The following is a 12,192-nucleotide window of genomic DNA, read 5'->3' as shown; positions in this document are numbered from 1 at the left end:
TTCTGAACGTTTCTATTTTTCAGTACTAGAAACATGAAAAAAAATTAAAAAGAAAATCCAATCCTTAATAGATCCACGCCCGTTTATGTACTTTGGTATTATTTCTATCAAGCATTGTACTAATATTTATAGTATGTTGTGTTTACGGTCTAAGAGGATAAGAAACAACGTCTGGTGGACGGAAATATCGATCGACTGTATATGAGCTTGTCGTCCGTAAATATTATTATAAAAACACGAAATACCTACGCTTAAAAAGTTTGCATGGGCGTGACCCCAAATAAGAATATTTTTTTTTGTGTGAAAGGTAACACGCTAAATGTTTGGCTCGTTGAAAGACAAAACTCGGAGAACACAATTTTATGTCAACATACTTACAAATAACTATTCGAATATAAAAAAAAATTACGGTTTTTTATTTTTATCATTAAAATAGTATACGCATACAGGGTGATTCATTAAGGATACTACTACAACACTACTTTTTTCTTAAAAGAATTGCAATTTTTTTCTTTTTTTAAACATTTTTGCTTATGTTATTTTCAAAACTATAAAATTACTAAATATTTCCTTTTTTTTTTAGTATTTTCCACAGCTCTATCTATACTTTTAAAACTTAAATTAGGTACTTACATTTAATTAACTTTTTAAATCAAGAATAATTTGTTGTTTGCTGGACTTTTCGACTGCTCAAAACCCAGTTTTTGGATAATTACTTTTAAAGTTATTAAAGTTTAAAGTAATTATCCAAAACTGGTTATCGACCAGTCGACTTGTAAAGCAAAATATTCTTAATTCAAAAAGTTACATAAACATATATGTTCATTTTACGATAAATATGTACGTTCCACACATACGAAAATCTACAATATTAAATCCATTTGAGAGAAAAATAAGTGTTTTATCCTGAATAAATCACCCGTATAGAATAATTCGTTTATTATTTTTGTAGAAAAGTATAGTCTTGCATTAAATAGATCATTCTGTATGACTTTGTTTGTGGGCAACACTTACAATTTTGCAACGAGGGTATAAAAACGTAAAAGTAAACAAATAAATTACTTTGTAACTTAGCTATATGAGTTTTTTTAAAGTATCTAACAATAAAACGTAAATAGTTAGAAAAAAAACAATCGTACGATTTTAACGTTTTTAGTTATAGTTTTTTGTTCTTGCTCCGACTAACTTATTTGAACGGCTATAAGTCTCACATTAAATATCGTTTAGTTGCCTATTAATAAGAAATCCAGGCGCTTACGGCGAAGTTTATAGTAAAAACCAAAAATACTATTTATTTTAACCACCCATTTTATTTTGTTTTTTTTTATATATTTGTTGGTAAAAATAAATATAAAATAATTGTTTTTAAATTAATTAATAATGGTAAATTTAAAATTATATTAATTCATTTGCTATTAAATTATATAATTACATAGTTTTTTCTTTCTGCCAAGAAGTTTTATCTTGATAGAGCGCATATATTAAACATCCTAAAAAAGTAAGTCCCGGTTTCTTTTTTTGAAAAATGGACGTATAACAATATTAGGTCCTTTCTGAAATAAATGATACTATTTCTGTTTCATAAAACTTTTATTTTATGATAAAAGTAAAAGAGGTAATTAGTAGTACTGATTTGGTGACAACTTTTAAATAATATACATTTTTAAATATAATAATATTAACGAACATAGAGCGTCTATACGTTTTACACATTAACAGCTATACTTTTAGGATAGTAAATTCTTAAGTCCATAGAAGCAAAAAGCCCACATTTTGGGGAGACTGAAGCTCTCTATAATATTGATTAAAAACGTAAGGTGATCAAAGTACTCCCTCGGTGAGGATTTTATTTTGAGTAGGACTTAGTTGAATTTTAAGGCAGTCTAAGTCCCCCAAACCATCTCTATTTTCACCAATGTTTAACTCTATATCTAGATTAGAATATTACAATATTAAGAATGATTATATTTTATTTTATTTAGGTAGTTAAAAAATATTACTGAATCTCTTTGAATCCTATAAAAAGAGATGTTTACATAATTATTAATGATAAGGATGTAGTAAAAAAAATGATTACATATTATACATTTAACATTATACTTAGTACTAAACAAATGCCCAAACCGATTAATAATAATCTAATATTTTACTTTGTCAAATCTTGGTATATGAATCATTGAAAAAACTATTTCGTATAATGAGCAGCTATATTTTACCAAAACGACAGATAAGCTATCAATAATAATAATAATTGGTTATTAGTCACATTACTTTTATCTTAGTTATTCTTTAATGTAAAAGAGAAATAATAATTAATACTAACAAACAACATTATTATAATAACACACGAGTTTGATAAACCTTAAATCAAAATTAGAAGTCAATATTCATACTCTAGTGAACGTCCTAGGCTTTTTATCATTCTTATTTCTAATTTTATATACTGCGTTCACCGTTGTTGATGTATAAACATGATAATATAAATAAAACATTTTCGAGGACTTTTTCTAATTTTCACTCATAGGTATGTTAACGCAATATTTATTAATTAGAATGCATTTTTGTATTAATTAATGGCTATTGTGGATAAAAAAAAATTATTTTTCTCATTAGATATTGTTAAAATGAACTTCATTAGGTTTTATTAACTGTAAAAACTTACCTATTGTCAGATCTATTGTGTAAACAATAATGCTGTATAAAACGTGAAGGCTTATATGGAAATCTTTTTTTTTTATAGCCTTTATTCTATAATATGTTATATCGAAATCTTATAATTTCATTAACCACATTATGTATATTGTAGAACATCCATAAAAATAAATCTAAGCTAGTGTAATGGCCTGGGGCAAACAATTGATTTCAACATATTTCGACCTCATACTAATGCTGTTGGGGGGGTACATAATAATGTCAAAGCTATTAATTCACTACCAAGGTTAAAAAGAAACTTGAAATCTACCGAATCTGGTGGGGTATGTGTATTGTATAATAATTAGATATATAATACTATGACTATGGAAAAGTTTTCACAGTTTATAAAAAACTAAGAATTCAAAACAAATTACAATTTCAATACATTAACGAGGCCTGGCTTATCTAAAACTATAAAATGTAAACATTGTTTACAGTATAAATCAAATAAGAGTTAAGACTTTTAAATAGACAAATTAAAAACACTGTTTATGCATTGTTACATTATTTAAAAATTGTAAGCCATATAAGTCAAGTTGTTTCATTTGTTGGTTTTTATAACATTGCGATTTTTTAAAAAAAATACTGTAATATTATTACATATTAGATAAATACTTAGGTAATTGTAATCATAAAAACTAATAGGAATCTAAATTATTTTTTTACAAAAACAATTTACAACGTGTTAAAAACCGTACACCCATTAACCGAATTATCAAGTCTGAAGTCTCTGGTTAACACACATAAAATAATATACGGAACGGTAGTTTCGCTAACATTTATATTGTTATACACTTATATATAGTGTTATACACTCAATTCTCAAATAATATATAAACCAATTATTATACTGTTACAATGTCCATTAAATAGGATTTCCAAGTACCGTTAAAACTTAAATCATTGTTTTTTTTTTTTTAATAATAATTCTGTTTTCCCAAGAAATAATGGTATTACATTTTACTTACGGTACTTTTTTTTTGTGCATACAAAATTTAAAACGTTGGCAGCGCTGCGCGCAGTCTCAGTTGGGGATACGGTGCGGTGGTCCATAGAGCGTGTGGGCAATAACTGATAACGCAACACATTGTTATTATTGTTATTTTGATTACATCTCCGAGTGATACTGTTAACTGTAACAACTATCTAGGTACAATAATGTAATGAACGTCGTGAATCATCATAGATGCTCGCCAGTATAAAAATCGTTTTGCACGAAACTGAATTGTTTGATTTTATTTTTCGGCAATCCTTAAGTAATGTGAACGGTGTGGATAAAATTTAAGCACAGCTGTTGCACAAGAAAATATTTTTTGCCAAACCTATCATTAGAAAAATTCGAGTTCGGTTATTGCGTTAAGAAAAACAAAACCCGTCTTCGAAATCTTCACGTTTATTCACCTAGCTAGGCGTGTATGTAATTATTTGTCATCGGTTTGGTTCGTATTATCATGAAGGTAAGATATATCAATGTCTTATATCGACATTGGAACAGTTAAATATCATAAGCAATTTCAATCAAATCATTTGGTTCAAATAACTGTTTATGGACTATTGTAAGACTACTCTATTCTATCTACTCTAGTATTTACACAGATGTTATTCAACTACAATTTTTTAGTTTACCATATTGTGGTGTTTTTTCCATAATACATTTTGCTGTTCTTGTCTTTTAATGATTTTGACATTTGGTTTTGTGTGATAGGTATGGAAACATTTAGTTTGATTTTTTGAAAAATCAGTGTTAACAGCAATACACATTTGTTTTTATCAAAAGTTGTATACAATAGAAAAAGTTATTCTAAAATGAATGTGAGTTTCATATGATTCATAAATATTACTCTTTATACTTAAATAGTTATGAAATTGGTAATAATCATTAGATTTTGAGGTGTGTATTCAAATGAGTACAAAAACTTAAAAATAATTTCTTGTATAAAAACTAATTATACCAGAAATTATAACGGCATAGGTTTAAAATATTGAATCATTATTGTTTGTAATGAGCAGAATGTATAAAATGTCATAATGATAATAACAGTGTGTTAAAGCTTATATGGATTGAAATATTAATTATTTGATAATCTTCGAATGTAATCATATCTTTGATTTGTTGTTGACGTTTCGAACTCATTTCCAAGTCCATTTTCAAAGCGATAGTAATCGATCCTCTGCTGTGACTATACTAACTTCTAAGCTTGTTTTCTACAGCTATTTGTGTGTCCTAGCGTGTTTTCTTGACTAAGTGATGTCGTACAGGATCTAGGGTGTCATAACATGTTGTAATGTTTTTTCTGTGTTTTCCCTGTTTGTTGTATCTTGGAAACTTAGATAAAGATGTTAATGAAGTATTATATATTGTAAAATACCTATAAAACTTTAATAGAGGAGAAGGTTAGAAAATTAGCGATACATAAAACCAATTATTCATCAGGATAAAAAAAAAACAAATCAAACCTAACTGATTAATGCTAAATAATAGCAACATCCGGTGTCGATATAACTAAAATTTGTAGATACAAAGAGGTAAGAGCAAAATGCAATGAATGCAAAAAAAGTATAATGATAAATCTGAAATGTCAGCACCAAATCAAATATTTGGATACATCCTAAGATTATCAAGTTATGATAACAAATAAATTTTTATACTTTCTTACTTTTAAATAATCAACTAAATTAGTACAAATATATTTTTAAAATCCCATTATAAGAAAAAATGCTTTTAGTTTTTTTTTTTTTGATAATGCATACAATTTTGATAGCTAATAGCGATAAAATATAAAATGTAATATCTAGGTATTGTGTAGTATTTTAATAATATTTAATGTATTATTGTTTTAAAATGTAATAATTAACATCCATACTTATTTCACATGTGAATACTATTTTTTTTTTTTAGGTTCTTGTTTTGTATGATTTTATTGGAGAACCAGGGTCATCAGAGTTATCAGTTGTCGCTGGTGAAACGTTGACAGTAACCAGAAACGATGTTGGCGAAGGATGGTGGGAAGGAACGAATAGTAAAGGTCAAACTGGTTTATTCCCAGCTGCCTATGTTGAGGTGAATTTTGTAAAATAATTTTACATATTTTAAATTAAAATAATTTATGTAATATATTCTATAACTTTTTTGTCATTTTAGGAAGTAAAAGCTAGTAAACCACCTGGTATACCACCCCCGCCTTTACCAACAAATTGGGATGAGCAGCAAGCGGGGGAATACTATGCACAAGTACCTCAGGTTAGTTTCTCTAATAAAATAATTTTATTACACTCCTAGTAAACGTTTTTAGACCCGATTATAATATATAATACAGCTAATGAAATTAGTTAGTTAATCAAATATATTAAACGTATTGAAAACAATTTAAATGTAATTTGAATGTTTATATTATTTTGGAGTAATCACTTTAATTAGTCATAAACATTTTTTTTTTTTTTTGCAGACTGAAAATGTTGACTTTTATGATGATGAATGGGAAGACGATTCTGAAAGTGGAACTGTATCAAACTCTTATTCTTCTATGGGAGTCAACCAAATCAATAATTCTGCACAATCTAGATCAGAAAGTGAGTTTAATCTACTATTGGGTGTAATGCAGTTATAATTGTTTTTTACAAAAGTGGTTGATTTGTAGTTATTGAGGCTATAAGTATTATTAATTAAAATTACGTTATAATTACGTTATATGAACATATATTACCTTGTTTTAGTGAAAACTGCTGTTGCTTCAGGCATGAAAAAAAATGTTAATCGATTTTCAACCTTTTCTAAATCTGGAGGAGAAAGCTACATTATGGGTACAGTAACGATCCCTGTACCAGATGTTGAACGTGTGACGATTATAAAAAGTGAAATTGGCGTTGAATGGAATGCACCTAATGAATATTACCAGTGTATTGTAGCGTCGCCAAAAAAAGAAACTAAACTAAAAGGCTTAAAAAGTTTTATTGCTTACCAAATTACTCCTACAGTAAGTAATTCTTTTATCAACATATCAATTTTTTCATAATTTTTTAAAGGTCTCTTCGTGTGACAAAGTTAAAACATTTTTTTAGTTTTAATTATCTTTTTTCAACTATAGACAAATTATAAACTAAAGTCTTGTTTAAACTTTTGTATGCAATTATCTTTAAAGTTTGTTTTTATGATTAATTAAATTAAAAACAATTGTTCAGTTTTCATTAGCATTTTTATTGTTTCAGTTCAACAATATTCAAGTTTCAAGAAGATATAAACATTTTGACTGGCTTCATGAACGGTTAGAAGAAAAATTCAGTCTCATTCCAATTCCGCCTCTGCCAGACAAACAAATTTCAGGCATGTATCATTAGGAATTGACAGTACTATAAATGTAGTAGTATTGGCATTGTGTAAACGAAATAGTACAATATTATGTGGTACGCCATAGTAGACTATTGCGATCGTGAAACAAAATTTTAGTGTATTAACAGTGTATTAGTCAGAACATTAGTGTATTAACTCAAAAAACCATGTTTGTAGATAATCGTGTTAAATGATTATATGTACCATATAGTTAAAATGATAAAATAATTTTCTTATAATGCTTAATTCGTTCATTTTTAATAGTATGACTTTCTAACTGACTAGTTTATCATAAAACATGTTTTTTTACCATAAGAATTTATGTGCAACTCAAAATCGACAAATTTTTAGAAGCTATACTAATGATCTGATATTGCGTTATGTGATATTACACTTAATAACCCAAATAAACTTGCACTCTAATTATTCCCATTTATCTGTCATGTTCAATTTTCATAATGTGGTTTTCATTAAATGCTAGGAAAAAATATGCAGTGTTATGTTATAGTATTTTGTTTTAATAAGTTGTTAAACTTGTTCATTGTCCTTTTTTAGGAAGGTATGAGGAAAATTTCATAGAACATCGGAAAAATCAGTTGCAAGCATTTGTTGATGCAGTTTGTCGACATCCTGTATTGTCACAATGTTCTGTCTGGCAACATTTTATTACTTGTACCGATGAAAAAAGATGGAAACTTGGTAAACGAAAAGCTGAAAAATCTGAATTAACAGGGGCCAATTATTTTTTTGCAATTCAAGCGCCTGAAGAACCTTTAAGTCAAATGTTACTGTAAGTAAATTATTATAAAATTGTATTAGATCATTTAAGAAGTAGCCTTAGTTTATATTTCTAAAAAAATTAATTTTTTTAAAATTACATAACTGAAATTCTAAAAAAAAAAATTTTTACAGAGAACATGACACGGAAAGCTTTTCCAAATTTATAAGTGGCCTTGACAGTGCTGTGAAAAACATGTCATTAGTGGTTAATGATCAATCAAAGAAAATGCAGACATTTTACAAACGTGAATATCAAAAAATAGGACAGTCTTTTTATGCTCTTGGTCATGCCTATGGAAAAGAAGAACACATTGGTATGCTTTAAGCTATTAAATATTATTTCATCGATATAGCATCTGCGATGCATTTCAGACATCAGTGTCAGCCCAGTCTTATTTTTCTCATAAATTTTAATATTTAAAAATAAAAACAACAGTAGTATATTTGTATAATTTTAGGTTTTTCAAGAGCTAATTTGACCAATGCTTTAAAGAAAACAGGAGATGTTTACAACGAAATTGGCAAACTGATGGAGGAACAGCCCAAATTAGATTGGGAGCCTTTTGGTGATATGTTGCATATTTATAAAGGAATAATAACGTCGTTTCCTGACATATTAACAGTGCACAAAGTAATTAATTTTGATAATATTTAAAAAAAAAACTAGTAATATAAACAGGTTATATTGGTTTTAAAAATTATTATAATTATGTGAACTAACATTAATTATGGGTGTGCTGTTTACAGGGTGCCTTACAAAAGTATAAAGATTGCGAGAAACTTCAAGATAATAAGATGACGCATCAAGATGTGCAAAGTGTAAAACAGAGGACCGACGTTGTTTCGTATGCGCTGTTAGCAGAAATCAATCATTTTCACTTGGAGCAAAATATTCAACTTAACCACAATATAAAATTATTTCTCAAACATCAAATTGATTTTTACCATAAGGTAAATAAATCATTAATTGCTTAAAACCATATTAATTTAACACGTTAACTGTCATGGGTAGTGCGGGCTTGGAGCTCAGTTATTTATCTTGGCAGTTAAAGTGTTAATATCGTTGAAATACCCAATATCGAATAAGATACAAAATAAAAGTATCCATCATTAGTTATCATAAATAACTAAAAAAAAAACCTAATACTTTCAACTAAAAATGGGTAATAAAAGTAGTGTTGTCACAGTTAATGTGGGATAATTAAAGACATAGACTATGACAGAACAACTTATACTTCAGACATAAAAAAATTAACCAAAACTTCAAGAAGAGAGCATGTTTGAAATTAAGTTATTTATAAATTTAAATTCAACCTGTATTAATTAAAGACGTCAAAATGTTGTATTTAAATAATTTACTAGTGACTATTACACCATAAGAATACAAAATTAGTTAATAATCATTTTATGAGTTTTAACAGATTTATTTAGAACAATTTTTTGTAGTTATACTTCTTTAAATTACCTATATTATCTAAAAAATTAAAAACCGGTGTTAAATATTTACTGATTCAGCCCTAATGTAAAATTATTATTTCTGAAATAAGTTATCTGTTAACTAAATTGTAATGATTTGACAATGTATTTTTTTCAGATTGCTGCCAACTTAGAAAATGTCTTACAACTGTACGAATAAGCAAAATGTGTTGTACAGACTATTATATTTTAACATTTATATCTGTGATAAGCAGAAATATTATAATGCGATTATACTGGCTTGGAAACATTCGAATTTATTTATTATTGTACTAATCTTAAAACTTGATTAATTTCTATTAAAATACTTTGTTATCCATTTTATTTTTTTTTTTAACTAAACATTTTTATTTATATTTATTTATTTTGTTAGTTGATTTTAGTAATTTGTATGTGTCGATGATGAAATAATTTCAATGCTCACTAAAAACACGTCATTTAATGTTTTCAAATGTATCATTATTGCATAATAAATATAAATGACAAAATAATATTATTTTGTTTCAATGTTTTTACTTACAGTTAATTGTGTAATTGTAATATTATCGAATTACTATTTATTTATTTAGCCATTATAATCTAATTGACTCGTGTATTTTTCTATCATTATTTATATTTTATAAAAGTATGCTTATTTAAATACATATCTGTACCTCAGAGCAAAAGTGTATTAAGTAAAAAATTTCTATTTCTCGTTTTTTTGGTTCACTTAAATTTCAATTTCTCTTTACTTTGTACAAAGTTTGGAGACTCTTAAATAAATCCATCTAAGTTCTTCCATTTTAATTAACTAAATCAATTCAATAAATTAAGTAATTGAAAGATTTATTAAATTTAATTAAATCAAGTAATCTAATAAATAAATAATTTTAATTTCCTCTCCTGTAAAATGTACATTTGATGACAATACATTTTTGCTCGGGGTTACGGATATATATCTATATAAATGTATTATGTATGTGTAAATGTTTATTTTATTAAAAAAAATTAAGTTCAATATTAAATTAGTTATTATTGCGTTAAAATACCATAAAATTGACCACAAAAACTATGTTTCCATATAATTTAAAACTTATATTTTATTGTTAAAAATATGTTCTTAATTAATTCAAAATGAAATTTTGATGTTGCAAATATCTTAAATAGCTAAAGGGGACGGATAGCGTCAATTTTATTTTACAAATAAAGACTTGAAGGCTCTGTCACTTTCTAAAGTGCCTAACGAACCGATTTCAACACTTTTTTTTTTGTTATTTTATTTATGGTGGATTAAAGAACGATTTTTTATTTTTGTTTTCAAACAATTTTTTTAGCATTTATTTTTTTACGTTGACATAATTTTTCTTCTAATTATATATAAGCTAACTATATTTCTAATTGCTAAATCAAAAATTGGCCTTTTAGTCCCCATAGAAAAAAATAGTCTTACATAAAAAAATTGAAATCCGTCCAGTAGATACGCCAGAAAATGACTTCTACGAAGTTATATCTGGGAGAAAATTAGCTTTAAAAGTATTATAACTAGAAAATCTATATAATAATTGTTTGCATTAGAATTAATCGGCATTTTAAACATGAATATCTTTATGAACATAGAAAAATATTTTATTACGAATATATGTATTATACAGTATAATTTATACTATACTTGTCCATTAATAAATAGCGACTTCAGTTCCCCTTATGAATCATTTTACATATTAGTAGCTTAATTAAAATTCATATGCATTCCAAAAATATATTATATGATTCGTATATGGCCTCTACTATTAATAAGTACTAAAGTTAAACGTTTAAATTAAAATTCGGTGAAATATTGTCTATGGTTTACAGAACTCTTCAATAGATTAGTTGTGTGGCAAATAAGTGGTTGAGTATTTGTTAAGTAGTCAATTTATTATTCTATAATACTATTTTGTTATTAATGACGTAAAGTACTATATGACATTTATCAACTTTTTCTTTGGTTTACTTTTTACCTTTTGTTAAATTTCTCTCATCCGTTTCACCGTCTCTTTTATGTTTATAGGTTTAAACATTAATTTCTTTAAAATAGACTTTTATAGTAAATAGAAACAATCTTATTTGCCCATACATTTATTTTATTAAATTGACAGCGTTCTAACATTAGTAAAATAGATTCTCATGAATTTCATTTTTTACAATATTATAATATTATGCTAACATATTTGAATAACAAACGATTATTTAACAAAAAAAAAAATCAAATTAAAAACACATAATTATATACAAATAAAATATTTTATACTCCCGGTCAAAATATTAGAATTTGATCAATGTAAAACATGTATTATTAAATAAATTCTACAATTAAAAATATATTTATATAAAGTCCAAATAAACTAAAATATACAAATACAATTGTTAGTAGGTAGTTTATACATATCAGAATAAATATACATAAAATAAATTTATTGTATTTTTTTGCACAGAAGATGTTGTCTCAAAAAATGTGTATTTGTTTTATGAAGTAAAGCACATGCAATATATCTAAACGCCTAAAATATATTGTTAAAATAAATTAGAAACAATGAATAGTTAAATTAAAAACTTCATCATACCAAAAGAAATAATTAAAACTATTCGTGACTGCAAAACATGATGCAGAAATATTGCTAAAGGTGAAGTTGTGCAGTTGGAAATCTATTGGCATAGAACTTAAATTTACTATGTGTATTGGGCCATTATAAGAGCTGAAAAGAAAATATAAACACAACAATTTAGAAATTTAATCAATACAATTTATACAACATAAGATCTGAAAAAAGTGAAATAGAATCGGTCAATATGTTCATGATAATTATTAATGCAAAAAACCAAATTGAGAACTCAAAAAAGGTATGACTAATTACGTTACTCAACCAAATTGAGAACTCCTCATTATAGCGTGAACC

General features: G+C 26.2%; 1 protein-coding gene and 1 long non-coding RNA gene across 7 annotated transcripts in view; one reads left to right on the top strand and one right to left on the bottom strand.

Moving 5' to 3' along the window:
- The first annotated feature begins 3,779 nt into the window (after positions 1 to 3,779).
- LOC126836437 (sorting nexin-9) lies at positions 3,780 to 9,889 on the top strand. Of its 3 annotated transcripts, none has more exons than XM_050569818.1 (11): positions 3,780 to 4,151; positions 5,594 to 5,755; positions 5,837 to 5,935; positions 6,141 to 6,264; positions 6,409 to 6,668; positions 6,901 to 7,019; positions 7,581 to 7,811; positions 7,934 to 8,115; positions 8,260 to 8,432; positions 8,549 to 8,752; positions 9,396 to 9,889. In XM_050569818.1, exons 1-11 carry the CDS (start codon positions 4,146 to 4,148, stop codon positions 9,435 to 9,437), a joined length of 1,602 nt encoding a protein of 533 aa, XP_050425775.1. In that variant the 5' UTR covers positions 3,780 to 4,145; the 3' UTR covers positions 9,438 to 9,889. The 3 variants fall into 3 exon arrangements, with proteins under 3 accessions (XP_050425775.1, XP_050425773.1, XP_050425776.1); XM_050569816.1 differs by having other exon boundaries at positions 3,783 to 4,151; positions 6,901 to 7,015; positions 7,577 to 7,811; positions 9,396 to 9,888; XM_050569819.1 differs by lacking the exon at positions 3,780 to 4,151 and adding an exon at positions 4,437 to 4,506 and having other exon boundaries at positions 6,901 to 7,015; positions 7,577 to 7,811.
- A 1,637-nt stretch (positions 9,890 to 11,526) lies between these two features.
- Positions 11,527 to 12,192, bottom strand: part of LOC126837093 (uncharacterized) — a 34,939-nt gene continuing 34,273 nt past the window's right edge. For all 4 annotated transcript variants that reach the window (XR_007685446.1, XR_007685447.1, XR_007685448.1 and 1 more), the window contains exons 2-3: positions 11,860 to 11,991; positions 11,527 to 11,796 (exon numbers count right to left, since the gene is read on the bottom strand). This is a non-coding gene — a long non-coding RNA (uncharacterized LOC126837093). The remainder of the gene's footprint in view (positions 11,797 to 11,859; positions 11,992 to 12,192) is intronic.

This window comes from Adelges cooleyi, unplaced genomic scaffold (assembly GCF_023614345.1).
Source record: "Adelges cooleyi isolate 19-005CV unplaced genomic scaffold, UGA_ACOO_1.1 ACOO_flye_CR_arks_rails_tigmint_CR_PRNA_247, whole genome shotgun sequence".
In the NCBI taxonomy this organism is placed as follows: Eukaryota; Metazoa; Arthropoda; class Insecta; order Hemiptera; family Adelgidae; genus Adelges; species Adelges cooleyi.
Note: the sequence above shows the minus strand (reverse complement) of the source record. Positions and strands in the feature narration are given on the sequence as shown.

Excerpts from the sequence above, each read along its gene's own strand:
- LOC126836437 (XM_050569818.1), top strand. Across the intron at positions 6,265-6,408 it reads TGCACAATCTAGATCAGAAA|TGAAAACTGCTGTTGCTTCA; the intron begins GTGAGTTTAATC and ends ACCTTGTTTTAG. Across the intron at positions 6,669-6,900 it reads CTTACCAAATTACTCCTACA|TTCAACAATATTCAAGTTTC; the intron begins GTAAGTAATTCT and ends TTATTGTTTCAG.